General features: G+C 38.1%; 1 protein-coding gene across 7 annotated transcripts in view; it reads left to right on the top strand.

Moving 5' to 3' along the window:
• CFAP44 (cilia and flagella associated protein 44) overlaps window positions 1–17,654 on the top strand; it is a 158,714-nt gene that overhangs the window by 105,357 nt on the left and 35,703 nt on the right. For all 7 annotated transcript variants that reach the window (XM_042998754.1, XM_042998752.1, XM_042998753.1 and 4 more), the window contains exon 25: window positions 5,535–5,712. In XM_042998754.1, coding sequence (XP_042854688.1) covers window positions 5,535–5,712 — 178 coding nt within the window. The remainder of the gene's footprint in view (window positions 1–5,534; window positions 5,713–17,654) is intronic.

Below are 17,654 nucleotides of genomic sequence, written 5' to 3'. Positions count from 1 at the left end.
GGTTGACCCATTCATTCTTTAGTAGGGTGTTCTTTAACTTCCATGCTTTTGGAGGTTTTCCAGACTTTTCCCTGTGGTTAATTTCAAGCTTCATAGCATTGTGCTCTGAAAGTATGCATGGTATGATCTCAATTCTTGTATACTTATGAAGTGCTGTTTTGTGACCTAGTATGTGATCTATCTTGGAGAATGTTCCATGTGCACTCGAGAAGAAAGTATATTCTGTTGCTTTGGGATGCAGAGTTCTCAATATATCTGTCAAGTCCATCTGATCCAATGTATCATTCAGGGCCCTTGTTTCTTTATTGACTGTGTGTCTAGATGATCTATCCATTTCTGTAAGTGGAGTGTTAAAGTCCCCTGCAATTACCACATTCTTATCAATAAGGTTGCTTATCCTAGTAATTGTTTTATATATTTGGGGGCCCCTGTATTTGGCACATAGACATTTATAATTGTTAGCTCTTCCTGATGGATAGACCCTGTGATTATTATATAATGCCCTTCTTCATCTCTTGTTACAGCCTTTAATTTAAAGTCCAGTTCGTCTGATATAAGTATGGCTACTCCAGCTTTCTTTTGACTTCCAGTGGCATGATAAATAGTTCTCCATCCCCTCACTTTCAATCTGAAGGTGTCCTCAGGTCTAAAATGAGTCTCTTGTAGACAGCAAATAGATGGGTCTTGTTTTTTTATCCATTCTGATACCCTATGTCTTTTGGTTAGCGCATTTAGTCCATTTACATTCAGCGTTATTATAGAAAGATATGGGTTTAGAGTCATTGTGATGTCTCAAGGTTTCATGCTTGTAGCAATGTCTCTGGTACTTTGTCTCACAGGATCCCCCTTAGGATCTCTTGTGTGGCTGGTTTAGTGGTGATGAATTCCTTCAGTTTTTGTTTGGGAAGACCTTTATCACCCCTTCTGTTCTAAATGACAGACTTGCTGGATAAAGGATTCTCGGTTGCATATTTTTTCTGTTCAGACTTGCTGGATAAAGGATTCTCAGTTGCATATTTTTTTTTCTGTTCATCACATTGAAGATCTCCTGCCATTCCTTTCTGGCCTGCCAAGTTTCAGTAGAGAGATCAGTCACGAGTCTTATAGGTCTCCCTTTATATGTTAGAGCACGTTTATCTCTAGCTGCTTTCAGAATTTTCTCTTTATCCTTGTATTTTGCCAGTTTCACTATGATATGTCATGCAGAAGATTGATTCCAGTTACGTCTGAAGGGAGTTCTCTGTGCCTCTTGGATTTCAATGCCTTTTTCCTTCCCCAGATCAGGGAAGTTCTCAGCTATTATTTCTTCAAGTACACCTTCAGCACCTTTCCCTCTCTCTTCCTCCCCTGGAATACCAAGTATGCATAGATTATTTCTCTTTAGTGCATCACTTAGTTCTCTAATTTTCCCCTCATACTCCTGGATTTTTTTATCTCTCTTTTTCTCAGCTTCTTCTTTTTCCATAATTTTATCTTCTAGTTCACCTATTCTCTCCTCTGCCTCTTCAATCCAAGCCGTGGTTGTCTCCATTTTATTTTGCAGCTCATTGATAGCATTTTTGAGCTCTTCCTGGCTGTTCCTTAGTCCCTTGATCTCTGTAGCAAGAGATTCTCTGCTGTCCTTTATACTGTTTTCAAGGCCAGCGATTAATTTTATGACTATTATTCTAAATTCACTTTCTGTTATATTGTGTAAATCGTTTTTGATCAGTTCGTTAGCTGTTATTTCCTGGAGGTTTTTTTGAGGGGAATTCTTCCGTTTCGTCATTTTGGATAGTCCCTGGAGTGGTGCGGACCTGCAGGGCACTTCCCCTGTGCTGTGGTGTATAACTGGAGCTGGTGGGCGGAGTCGCAGTCAGACCTGACATCTGCCCCCAGCCCACCGCTGGGGCCACAGTCAGACTGGTGTATGCCTTCTCTTCCCCTCTCCTAGGGGCAGGATTCACTGTGGGGTGGTGTGGCCCATCTGGGCTACTTGCACACTGCCAGACTTGTGGTGCTGGGGATCTGGTGTATTAGCTGGGGTGGATCGGCAAGGTGCACAGGGGTGGGAGGGGCAGTCTCAGCTCACTTTTCCTTCAGAGATCCGCTTCGGGAGGGGCCCTGCGGCACTGGGAGGGAGCCAGACCCGCCAGAGGGATGGATCCACAGAAGCACAGCATTGGGTGTTTGCGCGGTGCAAGCAAGTTCCCTGGCAGGAACTGGTTCCCTTTGGGATTTTGGCTGGGGGATGGGCGAGGGAGATGTCGCTTCCCAGCGCCTTTGTTCTCCGCCAAGCTGAGCTCTGTTGTCCAGGGCTCAACAACTCTCCCTCCCATTGTCCTCCAGCCCTCCTGTTCTCCGAGCAGAGCTGTTAGCTTATAACCTTCCAGATGTCAAGTCCTGCTTGCTGTCGGAACACACTCCGTCTGGCCCCTCCGCTTTTGCAAGCCAAACTCGGGGGCTCTGCTTGGCCGGCAGGCCACCCCTCCAGCCCAGCTCCCTCCCTCCAGTCCGTGGAGCACGCACCGCCTCTCTACCCTTCCTACCCTCTTCCGTGGGCCTCTCGTATGCGCTTGGCTCCGGAGACTCTGTTCTGCTATTCTTCTGGCGGTTTTCTGGGTTATTTAGGCAGGTGTAGGTGGAATCTAAGTGATCAGCAGGACGCGCCGTGAGCCCAGTGTCCTCCTATGCTGCCATCTTCCCAGGATCTCTATTCCTCCCAAAATATTTTCTAATATCTCTTGTGATTTCTTGTTGGCTGTGGTTTAAGTATGCTGTTAAATTTCCAAATATTCAGAGGTTTAAAGAAATATTTTTTATTTCCAATATAATTCTTTTGTGGTCACAGAAAATAGTTTGCATGATTTAAATTCTTATAAATTTATTGAGAGTTGTATGGGCCTGCATAAAGTCTGTCTTCATGAAAATTCCATGTGTGCTTGAGAAAGAATGTATATTTTTGTGTTCCTTGGTGTAGTTGTATATAAATGGCAATGAGGACAGAGTGATTGATGACACTGTCTAGATCTTTTATTTTTCCCACTTTGAAGGCATGACTTTTTAAAGGATCTCTACTGAATGTTCCCTACCTTACAAGGTCTCTCCAGCTGATGAATTCATGAGTGATTTCCAGCAATGTGTAAATTATGAGAATTATTTGTTTCATAATTTCCCAGTAATTGTACTTTCCCTAGATGTTCTTTACTTATCTTTATGATGTTTTACATTACACATGTATAGGTTAATACTTGGCCAAAAACTCAAGAGAACTCTATGTGAATTTCTGAAGGCATTATTTTGTTTGTAGCTCTAATATTTTTCCCGCAAAATTCTAACCACTCTGGCCTCTCTGAACTCTGAACTTTGTATCCTTAATCAGTGAGATTACTGGACTAATATTTGGGATCTCAACACTATTCCATAGTTTGCTAATTTCCTCCATGCAGAAATAGAGACAGTAAGGATTGGCTATTTTGTTTCACTTTTTGCATGTAGTCCTGTGCTGCCTATCCTTCAATGTCATAGTTGTTCCATAATTTTTGTTCAGTTTTCTAGTTATTTATAGCATGAGAATAATAATAATTTATAGCATGAGAATAATAAATAGGCCATGTTTCCCTCACACACAGCCAAAGCAGAAGTATCTGGTTGTTCTTTTCTTTTTTTCCTTTCCTTTCCTTTCTTTCCTTTCCTTTCCTTTCCTTTCCTTCTTACCTCATTTCCTTCCTTTTTCTTTCCTTCTACCTCTCTTTCTTTCCTTTTAAAAATTTTAATCCTTCCTTTTAGTGCTATTTTACACAAAGGAACAATTGTCAATTAATACTTTAGATAATATGTGTTTTCTGTTATCGTATATGTTTGTTTTCCTAAGGGCTGACTGCAAGCTCTGTGTACATGTTCATGTTGACTGGCAGACTTCACTTTAAAAAATTATGTAGGTTGGGGTCTTCCAATAAAGATCCCTACAATGGTGTGCCAACCCCTATCCTAGGTGCACTAGCAGTTTCCAAGCAGGGAGATCAGTTTCTATAGAGATTTGTTCTTCAGTTTAAAAACAAATGCTTTTTTTTTTTAATTTATCTTGGGAAGCAGGGAAGAAAAGAGAGAGAGAGAGAGAGAGAATCCCAAGCAGTTATCACACTGTCAGCTTGGAGCCCTTGCAGGGCTTGATCTCACAAACTGTGAGATCATGACCTGAGCCAAAACCAAGTTTCGGTCACTTAACCATCTGAGCCACCCAGGCACCCCTCATTCTTCTAGTTTTAATTGAGGTGTAAAAGTTGCTACTCATTTTTATGTGTGGAAATGAGAAAAGTGAGAAGAAGATTAAATTGGTTCAGGAATTCCTTTTCAATCCTTTAATTAATTTTGCTAAATAATGTCTAATATTCTATTACCTGCTCCATACCTGCCCGCTCTGTGCTTGGGGCCTCCTAGGAGGCTATGATCTACTAATAAGGTCATATCAAATCCTTTTTATAACCTTACCTTAGGGATATTCTGGGCCACAGTTTTCTCTGGTCTTTAAAATTACTTTAAAATTACTATCACTGGTTTATTCATGGCTTTCTGTCTTATTCTCAGCCTTACTGATTTATTCCCTTTAATACCTCTACCCATCATTTTCATGGAACGGGGGGGGGGGGGACAGAGAGGCAAGTATATATGCTCATTATATCATTTTTAATTAGATTCTCTTTTTGATAATGTAATGACAATCACTTAGGTTATTTTTTAAAAGGTACATTAACTTTTAGTGATTAAAATACACCCAATCCATCTCTATGGTTTAATGTCTATTGAGGGAATAAATAACCATCTTGATATAGATCACTTAGAAGTGAACCAAAGCCTAAGAATAATTCAGATTATTTCAGCACCAATTGGTAATTGGTTTTTATTTATTTCATTGTTACTTTGTTTGGGGTGCCTTAAGAATACAGATCATCCGCAAGTTTTGATTGTTTGACTCATGATTTTTTGGCTTTACAATGGTGTGAAAGTGATATGCATTCAGTAGAAACTATACTTTGAATTTTGATATTTTCCCAGGCTAGTGATGTATGCAGTATGATACTGGTCAGAAGCAGTGAGCCACGGCTCTAAGTCAACCACACGGTCATGAGGATAAGCAATCAGTACATTTACAACCATTCTGTTTTTCACTTTCAGTACAGTAGTCAATAAATTACATGAGATATTCAACATTTTATTGTAAAATGGACTTTGTATTTGATAAATTTTCCCAACTGTAGGCTAATGTTTAAGGTGGGCTAGGCTAGACTATAATGTTAGGTAGGTTAGGTATATTGAATACATTTTCAATTTATGGTATTTTCAACTATGAGTTTATTGCTACATAACCCCATTGTAAGCTGTGGAAGGTCTGTAGTCATTAACTTAAAAAAAATGCTTGGGCGCTATGGACAAAAGTAGTACCACACACTCAGAATTATACTTTTGCTTGATGCCTGAATTTGATTATATACATATAGTGGACAAACTGAATTTTATTGTTAAGTTTGTGTCTGGGTTGCCTTTTTTTCTGATAGGTACAAGAGTAAACCTCAGGATGACTATGAAGATCCCAAAGATGTTCAAGCCATCAAAGAGGCCCAGTTGTATATGGGAGACTTCAATCTGAAGACAGCCCCAGACTACAAGATACCTGAGCACATGAGAGTAAATGCTGCCAAGAAGGAAGAGGAGCTGGGACATCTAGACTCCATGGTACTTATTACTCATCGCTTACATGACAATGAGAGGCACCCTTGAGTTTTTAGTGGTATTCTGTGCTGAAACCCCTTGTTTCACTAGATGGTCTATAGGAATATATAGTCATAGAAACTTAGAACTGAAAGAAGATCTTCATGATTATTTAGAATAATGCCCCCTTTTTACAAATGAGGAAACTGAGGCCCAGAGAGGACAAGGGGTTTATCTGTGATTATTTAGTTAAAATAGCAGGACCAGCCTTCAAGTTAATTACTTGACTCAATATGTTTCATGGGTTAAAGCTCTATATTTTAGAGACTTTGAATTTCTGAAATTCAAACATGCCCTTGGCTGCTGTAGACTTCCAAAGACTTAGGGGAAAAGGCCATTGTTTGACTTTTTTTTTCCAGGACTTATAAATTTTTTAAGTGTCTCTATAATAACCTATTAACATATTCCTTTTTAAAATTTTTATCTACATTCTGCCAAACTGCTTCCAATTATCCTGATTTCTCATCCCCCCTTTTTTACTAAAGTCTCCTCTCTCTGTCATAGTAATTCCTTAATTTGGACTGACAAGTGACTTTTCACATTTAGAGACTCAGAAAGTATCTGAGCTACCATTTTGAGGAGAATGTGGTACATGGCCACCTACTATGGCCATGCAGTTTGGACACTGCAAGGCATCCCATTAGAGAAAGTGCCAATCATACCATGGATCTAACATATTAGAATATTTTATAATTTTCTGACAAGTGGCAGTAAAGTGTCTTCAGGAAAAAAAAAGTCTTTCAGTTTCACCAAAAATTCTATATGTGCCAGAAGTAGGAGGATCCTGGTATGGCAGATAATATCCATAAATAAATGTTCATAGCTCATAACTATACCTTTCTGTTTAAACAGACATTTTGAACATTTTCTTAGTGACCATTTAGATTGTTTCTCTTTTTTTTTTTTACATGAAATTTATTATCAAATTGGTTTCCATATAACACCCAGTACTCATCCCAACAGGTGCCCTCCTCAATACCCATCATCCACTTTCCCCTCCCTCCCACCCCCCATCTACCCTCAGTTTATTCTCAGTTTTTAAGAGTCTCTCATGGTTTGCTTCCTTCCCTCTCTGTAACTTTTTTTTCCCCCCTTCCCCTCCCCCATGGTCTTCTGGTAAGTTTCTCAGGATCCACATAGGAGTGAAAACATATGGTATCTGTCTTTCTCTATGACTTATTTCACTTAGCATAACACTCTGCAGTTCCATCCACGTTGCTACAAAAGGCCATATTTCATTCTTTCTCATTGCCACATAGTATTCCATCGTATATATAAATCACAACTTCTTTATCCATTCATCAGTTGATGGACATTTAGGCTCTTCCCATAATTTGGCTATTGTCCAGAGTGCTGCTATAAACATTGGGGTACAAGTACCCCTATGCATCAGTACTTCGGTATCCCTTGGGTAAATTCCTAGCAGTGCCATTGCTGGGTCATAGGGTAGGTCTATTTTTAATTTTTTGAGGAACCTCCACACTGTTTTCCAGAGTGGCTGCACCAATTTGCATTCCCACCAACAGTGCAAGAGGGTTCCCGTTTCTCCACATCCTCTCCAGCATCTATAGTCTCCTGATTTCTTCATTTTGGCCACTCTGACTGGCGTGAGGTGATATCTGAGTGTGGTTTTGATTTGTATTTCCCTGATGAGGAGTGATGTTGAGCATCTTTTCATGTGCCTGTTGGCCATCTGGATGTCTCCTTAGAGATGTGCCTATTCATGTCTTCTGCCCATTTCTTCACTGGATTATTTGTTTTTAGGGTGTGGAGTTTGGTGAGCTCTTTATAGATTTTGGATACTAGCCCTTTGTCCGATATTTCATTTGCAAATATCTTTTCTCATTCTTTCGGTTGCCTTTTAGTTTTGTTGGTTGTTTCCTTTGCTGTGCAGAAGCTTTTTATCTTCATGAGGTCCCAATTGTTCATTTTTGCTTTTAATTCCCTTGCCTTTGGGGATGTGTCAAGTAAGAAATTGCTTCGGCTGAGGTCAGAGAGGTTTTTCCTACTTTCTCTTTTAGGGCTTTGATGGTTTCCTATCTCACATTCAGGTCCTTCATCCATTTTGAATTTATTTTTGTGAATGGTGTAAGAAAGTGGTCTAGTTTCATTCTTCTGCATGTTGCTGTCCATTTTCCCCAGCACCCTTTGTTAAAGAGACTGTCTTTTTTCCATTGAATATTCTTTGCTGCTTTGTCAAAGATTAGTTGGCCATACTTTTGTGTGTTCAATTCTGGAGTCTATTCTATTCCTTTGGTCTATGTGTCTGTTTTTGTGCCAATACCATGCTGTCTTGATGATTACAGCTTTGTAGTAGAGGCTAAAGTCTGGGATTGTGATGCTTCCCACATTGGTCTTCTTCTTCAATATTACTTTGGCTATTCGGGGTCTTTTGTGGTTCCACACAAATTTTAGGATTGCTTGTTCTAGCTTTGAGAAGAATGCTGGTACAATTTTGATTGGGATTGCATTGAATGTGTAGATAGCTTTGGGTAGTATTGACATTTTGACAATATTTATTCCAATCCATGAGCACAGAATGTTTTTCCATTTCTTTGTATCTTCTTCAATTTCCTTCATAAGCTTTCTATAGTTTTCAGCATACAGATCTTTTACATCTTTGGTTAGATTTATTCCTACGTATTTTATGCTTCTTGGTGCAATTGTGAATGGGATCAGTTTCTTTATCTGTCTTTCTGTTGCTTCATTATTAGTGTATAAGAATGCAACTGATTTCTGTGCATTAATTTTGTATCCTGCAACTTTCCTGAATTCATATAACAGTTCTAGCAGACTTTTGGTGGAGGCTATCAGGTTTTCCATGTATAATATCACGTCATCTGCAAAAAGCGAAAGCTTGACTTCATCTTTGCCAATTTTGATACCTTTGATTTCCTTTTGTTGTCTGATTGCTGATGCTAGCACTTCCAACACTATGTTAAACAACGTGGTGAGAGTGGACATCCCTGTCATGTTCCTGATCTCAGGGAAAAAGCTCTCAGTTTTTCCCCATTGAGGATGATATTAGCTGTGGGCTTTTCATAAATGGCTTTTATGATGTGTAAGTATGTTCCTTCTATCCCGACTTTCTCGAGGGTTTTTATTAAGGATGCTGAATTTTGTCAAATGCGTTTTCTGCATCGATTGCCAGGATTATATGGTTCTTATCTTTTATTAATGTGATGTATCACGTTGATTGATTTGTGAATGTTGAACCAGCCCTGCATCCCAGGAATGACTCCCACTTGATCATGGTGAATAATTCTTTTTATATGCTGTTGAATTTTATTTGATAGTATCTTGTTGAGAATTTTTGCATCCATATTCATCAGGGATATTGGCCTGTAGTTCTCTTTTTTTGCTGGGTCTCTGTCTGGTTTGGAAATCAAAGTAATACTGGCTTCATAGAATGAGTCTGGAAGTTTTCCTTCCTTTTCTATTTTTTTGGAGTAGCTTGAGAAGGATAGGTATTATCTCTGTTTTAAATGTCTGGTAGAATTTCCCAGGGAAGCCATCTGGTCCTGGAATCTTATTTGTTGGGAGATTTTTGATAACTGATTCAATTTCTTTGCTGGTTATGGGTCTGTTCAAGCTTTCTATTTCCTCCTGATTGAGTTTTGGAAGGGTGTGGGTGCTTAGGAATTTGTCCATTTCTTCCAGGTTGTCCAGTTTGTTGGCATATAATTTTTCATAGTATTCCCTGATAATTGCTTGTATCTCTGAGGGATTGGTTGTAATCATTCCATTTTCATTCATGATTTTATATGTTTGGGTCCTTTCCCTTTTCTTTTTGAGAAGCCTGGCTAGAGGTTTATCAATCTTGTTTATTTTTTCAAAAACCAACTCTTGGTTTCATTGGCCTGCTCTACAGTTGTTTTAGATTCTATATTGTTTATTTCTGCTCTGATCTTTATTATTGCTCTTCTTCTGCTGGGTTTAGGCTGCCTTTGCTGTTCTGCTTCTATTTCCTTTAGGTGTGCTGTTAGATTTTGTATTTGGGATTTTTCTTGTTTCTTGACATAGGCCTGGATTGCAATGTCTTTTCCTCTCAGGACTGCCTTTGCTGCATCCCAAAGCGTTTGGATTGTTGTATTTTCATTTTCGTTTGTTTCCATATATTTTTTAATTTCTTCTCTAATTGTCTGGTTGACCCATTCATTCTTTAGTAGGGTGTTCTTTAGCCTCCATGCTTTTGAAGGTTTTCCAGACTTTTTCCTATGGTTGATTTCAAGTTTCATAGCGTTGTGGTCTGAAACTGTGCATGGTATGATCTCAATTCTTGTATACTTATGAAGGGCTGTTTTGTGACCCAGTATGTGATCTATCTTGGAGAATGTTCCATGTGCACTCGAGAAGAAAGTATATTCTCTTGCTTTGGGATGTGGAGTTCTAAATATATCTGTCAAATCCATCTGATCCAGTGTATCATTCAGGGCCCTTGTTTCTTTATTGATCCTCTGTCTAGATGATCTATCCATTGTTGTAAGTGGATTATTAAAGTCCCCTGCAATTACCACATTCTTATCAATAAGGTTGCTTATGTTTGTGAGTAATTGTTTTATATATTTAGGGGTTCCGTATTCAGCACATAGACATTTATAATTGTTAGCTCTTCCTGATGGATAGACCATGTAATTATTATCTAATGCCCTTCTTCATCTCTTGATACAGCCTTTAATTTAAAGTCTAGTTTGTCTGATATAAGTATGGCTACTCCAGCTTTCTTTTGACTTCCAGTAGCATGATAGATAGTTCTCCATCCCTTCACTTTCAATCTGAAGGTGTCCTCAGGTATAAAATGAGTCTCTTGTAGACAGCAAATAGATGGGTCTTGTTTTTTTTTCTCCATTCTGATACCCTATGTCTTTTGGTTGGCGCATTTAGTCCATTTACATTCAGTGTTATTACAGAAAGATAGGGGTTTAGAGTCATTGTGATATCTGAAGGTTTTATGCTTGTAGTGATGTCTCTGGTACTTTGTGGTCCTTGCAACATTTCACTCACAGAGTTCCCCTTAGGATCTCTTGTAGGGCTGGTTTAGTGGTGCTGAATTTCTTCTGTTTTTGTTTGTTTGGGAAAACCTTTATCTCTCCTTCTATTCTGAATGACAGACTTGCTGGATAAAGGATTCTCGGCTGCATATTTTTTTCTGTTCATCACATTGAAGATTTCCTGCCACTGTTTTCTGGCCTGCCAAGTTTCAGTAGATAGGTCTGCTACTAACCTTATGTGTGTACCTTTGTATGTTAGGGCCTGTTTATCCCTAGCTGCCTTCAGAGTTCTCTCTTTATCCTTGTATTTTGCCAGTTTCACTATGATATTTAGTGCAGAAGATTGATTCAAGTTACATCTGAAGAAAGTTCTCTGTGCCTCTCGGATTTCAATGCCTGTTTCCTTCCCCAGATCAGGAAAGTTCTCAGCTATGATTTGTTCAAGTACACCTTCAGCCCTTTCTCTCTCTCTTCTTCTGGAATTCCTATGATACGGATATTGTTCTGTTTGATTGGATCACTTTCTCTAAGTCTTCCTTCATACTCCTGGATTTTTTTTTATCTCTCTTTTTCTCAGCTTCCTCTTTTTCCATAATTTTATCTTCTAATTCACCTATTCTCTCCTCTCCCTCTTCATTCCATGCTATGGCCGCCTCCATTTTATTTTGCACCTCATTTATAGCATTTTTCAGCATTTATAGCATTTATAGCATTATAGCATTTAGTATTGCACCTCATGACTATTTTTTATTCCCTAGGTTTCTGTAGCAATAGATTCTCTGCTGTCCTCTATGCTTTTTTTAAGTGCAGCAATTAATTTTATGACTATTATTCTAAATTCTTCTTCTGTTATATTGCTTAAATCAGTTTTGATTAATTCGTTAGCTGTCGCTACTTCCTGGAGTTTCTTTTGAGGAGAATTCTTCCATTTCATCATTTTGGCTAGTCCCTGTGGTAGCTCTAAACTGCAGGACACCTCCCCTGTGCTGTCCGGAGAAACTTGTGTTGGTGGGTGGGGCCACAGTCAGACTGGTGTGTACCTTCTCTTCCCCTCTCCCAGGGGCAGGACTCACTGTGGAGTGGTGTGGCCCCTGTCTGGGCTGCTTGCACACTGCCAGGCTTGTGGTGCTGCTTCGATGGGATCTGGACAGGGTGTATTAGATGGGGTGGATCCACAAGGTGCACAGTGGTGGGAGGGGCAGTCTTAGCTAGCTTTGCTGTCAGTGGTCCCTGTGGGAGAGGCCCTGCAGCACAAGGAGGGAGGCAGGCCCATTGGAGGAATGAATCCGCAGAAGCACAGTGTTGGGTGTTTGCGCAGTGCAAGCAAGTTCGGCGTTGGGAACTGTTTCCCTTTGGAATTTCAGCTGGGGTATGGGAGAGGGAAATGGTACTTGACAGCGCCTTTGTTCCCCCGCTGAGCTCTCTCCTTCTGGGACTCAACAACTCTCCCTCCTGGTATTCTCTCTGAGAGCAGAGTTGTTGACTTTTAACATTCCAGGTGTTAAGTCCCACTGGCTGTCAGAACTCAGGCAGTCCAGCCCCTCTGCTTTTGCAAGCCAGATTTCAGGAGCTTGCCTTGCCCTGTGGGCTGCCCCTCCACTACCCCAGCTCCCTACCGCCAGCCTGTATAGCACGCATGGCCTCTCCGCCGTTCCTACCCTCTTCCGTGGGTCTCTTGTCTATGCTTGGCTCCAGAGAGTCCGTTCTGCTACTCTTCCGGCAGTTTTTGGAGTTATTTAGGCCAATGTGGGTGGAATCTAAGTGATCAGCAGGATGCAGTGAGCCCAGCGACCTCCTACACTGCCATCTTTCTCTCTTGTGTCTAGATTGTTTTTCTAGATGTTCCTTTAAGATAATTCTTGTTTCATCTATCACGTCTGATCCATCATCATAGAGAAATGTTTTTTGAGTACAATTGCCAGTCATCCAACCTGAAATTTCATGGTCTAGCTAGAGATGATGGATATGTATCATGTCTTGAACTGAACTGCATTACACTGAAATCCATTTTATTAAAACAGTGTAAATTAATGTGGAGCACGCTATTCTACAAGTCGGAAGATCAGAGTTCTGTTTCCATCTCTGCCACTTAATAGGCACATAAACTTTGCTAGTCATGTAAATCTCCCTAAGCCTCAGTTATATTGTCTGTTAAAAGAGTATTAATACCAATTAACAACAAAAAAACATATCTAGTCTGCCTCACAACGTTAATGTGATGGTCAAAGTCAACAAATGGTCATTACTGTCATGGCTAAATTAAAAATTACTAACATTTCAAGTTTTTTTGGAAATAACATATTATATATCCCACTTCCCTGTGGCCAGTATTTAGGTATGTGTGGTATTTGTAAAACTAAAAAGAAAATATTGGTATGTAAAAAGGGTTCTTCAGAGAGGCGAGCCTTACAGTCATCAGGCTGGCTTAGATTTGTTCTTTTAAGCTTAATTCTTAGTCCTCCAGGTGCTTCAAAGTGGTCCACCATTCACAGAAGTGCTGGATTTTGAGTTTTACTTTAATGCTTGAAAGGTTTGTTCTTAAGAATATAAAAAAAAATCTCCTCTATTTTGTTATAATGTTCTTGGTTCATAGGTGGTAATTATACAGGTAAGTTTTCTAAGACTGCCTGGAGAAGTGCCTTTTGTTTTTGAAGTATAACATTCAGTGTTATATGAGTTTCAGGTAAACAATATAATGATTCATCAAATCTGTACATTACTCAGTGCTCACCACAATAGGTGTAGTCACCATTTGTTACTGAACAACATTACTACAATCTTACTATATTCCCTATATTGTACTTTTCATTTATGTGACTTACTTGTTTTCTAAATAGAGGTTTGTACCTCTTAATCCTTTTATCGATTTCACCCATCTCCCCACCCCACCTCTGGCAACCACCAGTTTGTTCTCTGTATTTAAGAGTATGGGTTTTTTTTTGTTTGTTTGTTTCTCTGTTTGTTTTGTTTCTTAAATTCCACATACCAGTGAAATCATATGGTATTTGTCTTTCTCTGACTTATTTCACTTAGCATAATATACTCTACAGCCATCCATGTTGTCCCAAATGGCAAGATCTCATGCTTTTTATGGATGAATAATATTTCATTGTATGTATATACCACCTATTTATCCATTCATCTGTGGATGGACATTTGGGTTGCTTCCATATCAAGATTGTAAATGATGCTGCAATAAACATAGGGGTGTATAGGTCTTTCAAACTAGTGTTTTCATTTTCTTCAGATAAATATTCATAAGTGGTATTATTGGGTCATATGCTAATTCTATTGTTAATTTTTTGAGGAGCCTCCATACTGTTTTCCATAGTGGTTGCACCAATTTATGTTTCTACCAACAGTATACAAGGGTTCCTATTTCTCCACATTCTTGCCAACACTTGTTATTTCCTGTCTTTCTGTTACTAGCCATTCTGATAGGCATAAGATGATATTTCATTGTAGTTTTGATTTGTATTTCCCTGATCATTAGTGATGTTGAGAATCTTTTCGTGTGTCTGTTGGCCATATGTATGTTTCCTTTAGAAGAATGTCTATTCAGGTTCTCTGCCCTTTTTTTAATTGGATTTTTTTTTTCATGTCGTTTAAGTTCCTTATATAGTTTGGATGTTAACTCCTTATTGCATATATCATTTACAAATATCTTCTCCCATTCACTGGATTTCCTTTCAGTTTTGTTGCTCGTTTCCTTTGCTGTGCAAAAGCTTTTTATTTTGGTGTAGTTCCAACAGTTTATTTTTGCTCTTGTTTCCCTTACCTTAGGAGATAAATCTAGAAATATGCTTCTATGGCTGATGTCAAAGAAATTATTGCCTGTATTTTCTTTATTTTTTTAAGTTTTTTAAGTTTATTTATTTATTTTTGAGAGAGAGAGAGAGAGAGAACAAGCAGGGGATGGGCAGAGAGAGGGGGAGAGAGAATCCCAAGCAGGCTCCATGCTGTCAGCACTGAGCCCCATGTGGGGCTCAAACTCATGAACTGTTAGATCATGATCTGAGCCAAAACTAAGAGTTGGACACTTAACCAACTGAGCCACCCAGACACCCCTGCCTATGTTTTCTTTTAGAAATTTTATGGTTTAAGGTCTCACATTTAGGTCTCTAATCCATTTTGAGTTCATTTTTATCTATGGTATAAGAAAGTGGTCTAGTTTCATTCTTTTGCATGTAGCTGTCCAATTTTCCAGCATCCTTTGTTGAAGAGACTACCTTTTTCCCCATTGTATATTCCTGCATCATTTATCATAGATTGACTCTATAAGTGTGGGTTTATTTCTGGGTTTTCAATTCTGCCCATTGATCTACATGTCCGTTTTTGTGCTAGTACCATACTGTTTTGATTACTACAGCTTTGTAGTATATCATGAAATCTGGGAGTGTGATACCTCCAGTGTTGTTATTTTTTCTTAAGATTGCTTTAGCTATTTGGGGTCTTTTGTGATTCCATACAATTTTAGAATTATTTGTTGTAGTTCTGTGAAAAATGCTTTTCATATTTTGATAGGGATTGTATTAGATTTGTGGATTGCTTTGGGTAGTGTGGATATTTTTACCAATACTAATTCTTCCAATCCATGAGCATGGACTATCTTTCCATTTATTTGTGTCTTCTTCAATTTGTGTCACCAATGTTTTATAGTTTTCAGAGTACAAGTGTTCACTTCTTTGGTTAAGTTTTGCTAGGTATTTTATTTTTGTTGGTGCAATTGTAAATGAGATTGTTTTCTTAATTTCTCTTTCTGCTACTTCATTATTAGGATATGGAAATGCAACAAATTTTTGTATATTAATTTTTTTATTTTGCAACTTTACAAAATTAATTGACCAGTTCTAGTAATTCTTTGATGGTGTCCTTAGGGTTTTTTCTATGTACAGTATCATGTCATCTACAAATAGTGACAATTTTACTTCTTCCTTACCAATATGGATGCATTTTTCTTTCTTTTTCTTGTCTGATTGCTGTGGCTAGGACTTCTAGTATTATGTTGAATAAAAGTAGTGAAAGTGGACATCCTTGTCTTGTTGCTGATCTCAGAAGAAGAGCTTTCAGTTTTTCACCATCGAGTTATGATGTTAGCTGTGGGTTTTTTATATAAGGCCTTTATTATGTTGAGGTATGTTATCTATAAACCTATTTTGTTGGGAGATTTTTTTATCAGGAATGGTTGTTGAATTTTGTCAAATGCTTTTTCTGCATCTATTGGGATGATCATATAGTGTGAATTCTTTCTCTGATTAATGTGATATATGACATTGATTTCCAAATATTGAACCACCCTTGCACCCCAAGAATAAATTCTACTTGATTATGGTGAATAATTTTTTCAATGTATTGTTGAATTTGGTTTGCTAATATCTTACCGATTTCTGTGTCTATGTTCATCAGAGATATTGGCCTGTGGCAGTAGTAGTAGTTTTTGTTGTTATTATTGTGATTTTTGTCTGGTTTTAATGTCAGGGTAATGCTGGCTTTATAGGCTGTACCTAGAAGCTTTCCTTCCTCATATATTTTGGAAGATTTGGAAAAGAATATGTATTAACTCTTCTTTCAATATTCGGTAGAATTGACCTATGAATCCATCTGGGCCTGGACTTTTGTTTTTTGATGACTCATTCAATTTCATTGCTAATAATTAGTCTGTTCATATTTTCTATTCTTCAGTTTTAGAAAGTTATATGCTTCTAGGAATTTATTAATTTCTTCTAGGTTGTCTAATTTCTTGGCGTATAATTTTCCATAATATTCTCTTATAACTCTTTTATATTTCTGTAGGTCAGTTGTTATTTCTCCTCCTTCATTTCTGATTTTATTTATTGAGTCTTCTCTCTTTTCTTGATTAGTCTAGCTAAATGTTTATCACTTTTGTTTATCTTTTCAAAAACCAGGTCCTGGTTTAATGATCTTTTATTGTTTTGTTTGTCTCTATTTCATTTACTTTTACTCTAATCTTTATTATTTCATTCCTTTCACTAGCTTTTGGCTTTGTTCTTTTTCTAACTCCTTTAGGTGTAAGATTAGGTTGTTTATTTGAGCTTTGTCTTGTTTCTTGAGTAGGCCTCTACCACTATAAACTTCCTTCTTAGAAATGCTTTTGCTGTATTCCGAAGATTTTGGACTGTTTTTTTCATTTTCATGAGTCCCCATGTTTTTTTTTTTTTTTTTACTGCCTCTTTGATTTCTCAGTTGATCCATTCATTATTGAGTACATGTTATTTAACCTCCATATATTTATGTTCTTTCTAATATTTTCTTGTAATTTATTTCTAGTTTCATACCACTTTGGTCAAAAAAGATGCATGATATGATTTCCATCTTTTTAAATTTATTGAGATTTTTTTGTGGCATAACATGTGATTTATCCTGGAGAATATTCCATTTGTACTTGAAAAGAATGTGTATTCCATTTTGAGATGGAATATTTTTTATATATCTGTTAGGTTCATCTGGTCTAATGTGTCATTCAAAGCTACTGTTTCCTTATTGATACTCTATCTGGGTCGTGTATCCATTGATGTGAGCTGGCTGTTAAAGTTCCTGAATAATACAGAATTACTGTCAATTTGGAGAAGTATATTTTGATTTTTTTAAACCTGTATATTTATGCAAAGTAACTCTTAATAGCCTTTGGACCATCTTGTTACCTAATTGTATACAGGATTAGGGTGGCATGTGCCTATAGGCTCTTGTAAGAACATTTTGAAAACAAAGAGTGGGGAAACATCTTGTAATGAGGGAGCAATGGCTCCTGTGGCTTGAGGTAGGGGCCACAACTTGGCTTAGATAAGTGGATCAGGAACAAAGGAAGTATCCTGGAATCTCTTGGTGTGCTATGATATTGCAATTCAGGGTCATGACATTGCCTGCACAAGAAATAACAGTAATAATGTGGCCAAA

This window comes from Panthera tigris, chromosome C2 (genome assembly GCF_018350195.1).
Source record: "Panthera tigris isolate Pti1 chromosome C2, P.tigris_Pti1_mat1.1, whole genome shotgun sequence".
Taxonomy (NCBI): Eukaryota; Metazoa; Chordata; class Mammalia; order Carnivora; family Felidae; genus Panthera; species Panthera tigris.
The sequence above is the reverse complement of the archived record's forward strand: the minus strand, read 5'-3'. Positions and strand labels throughout refer to the sequence as shown.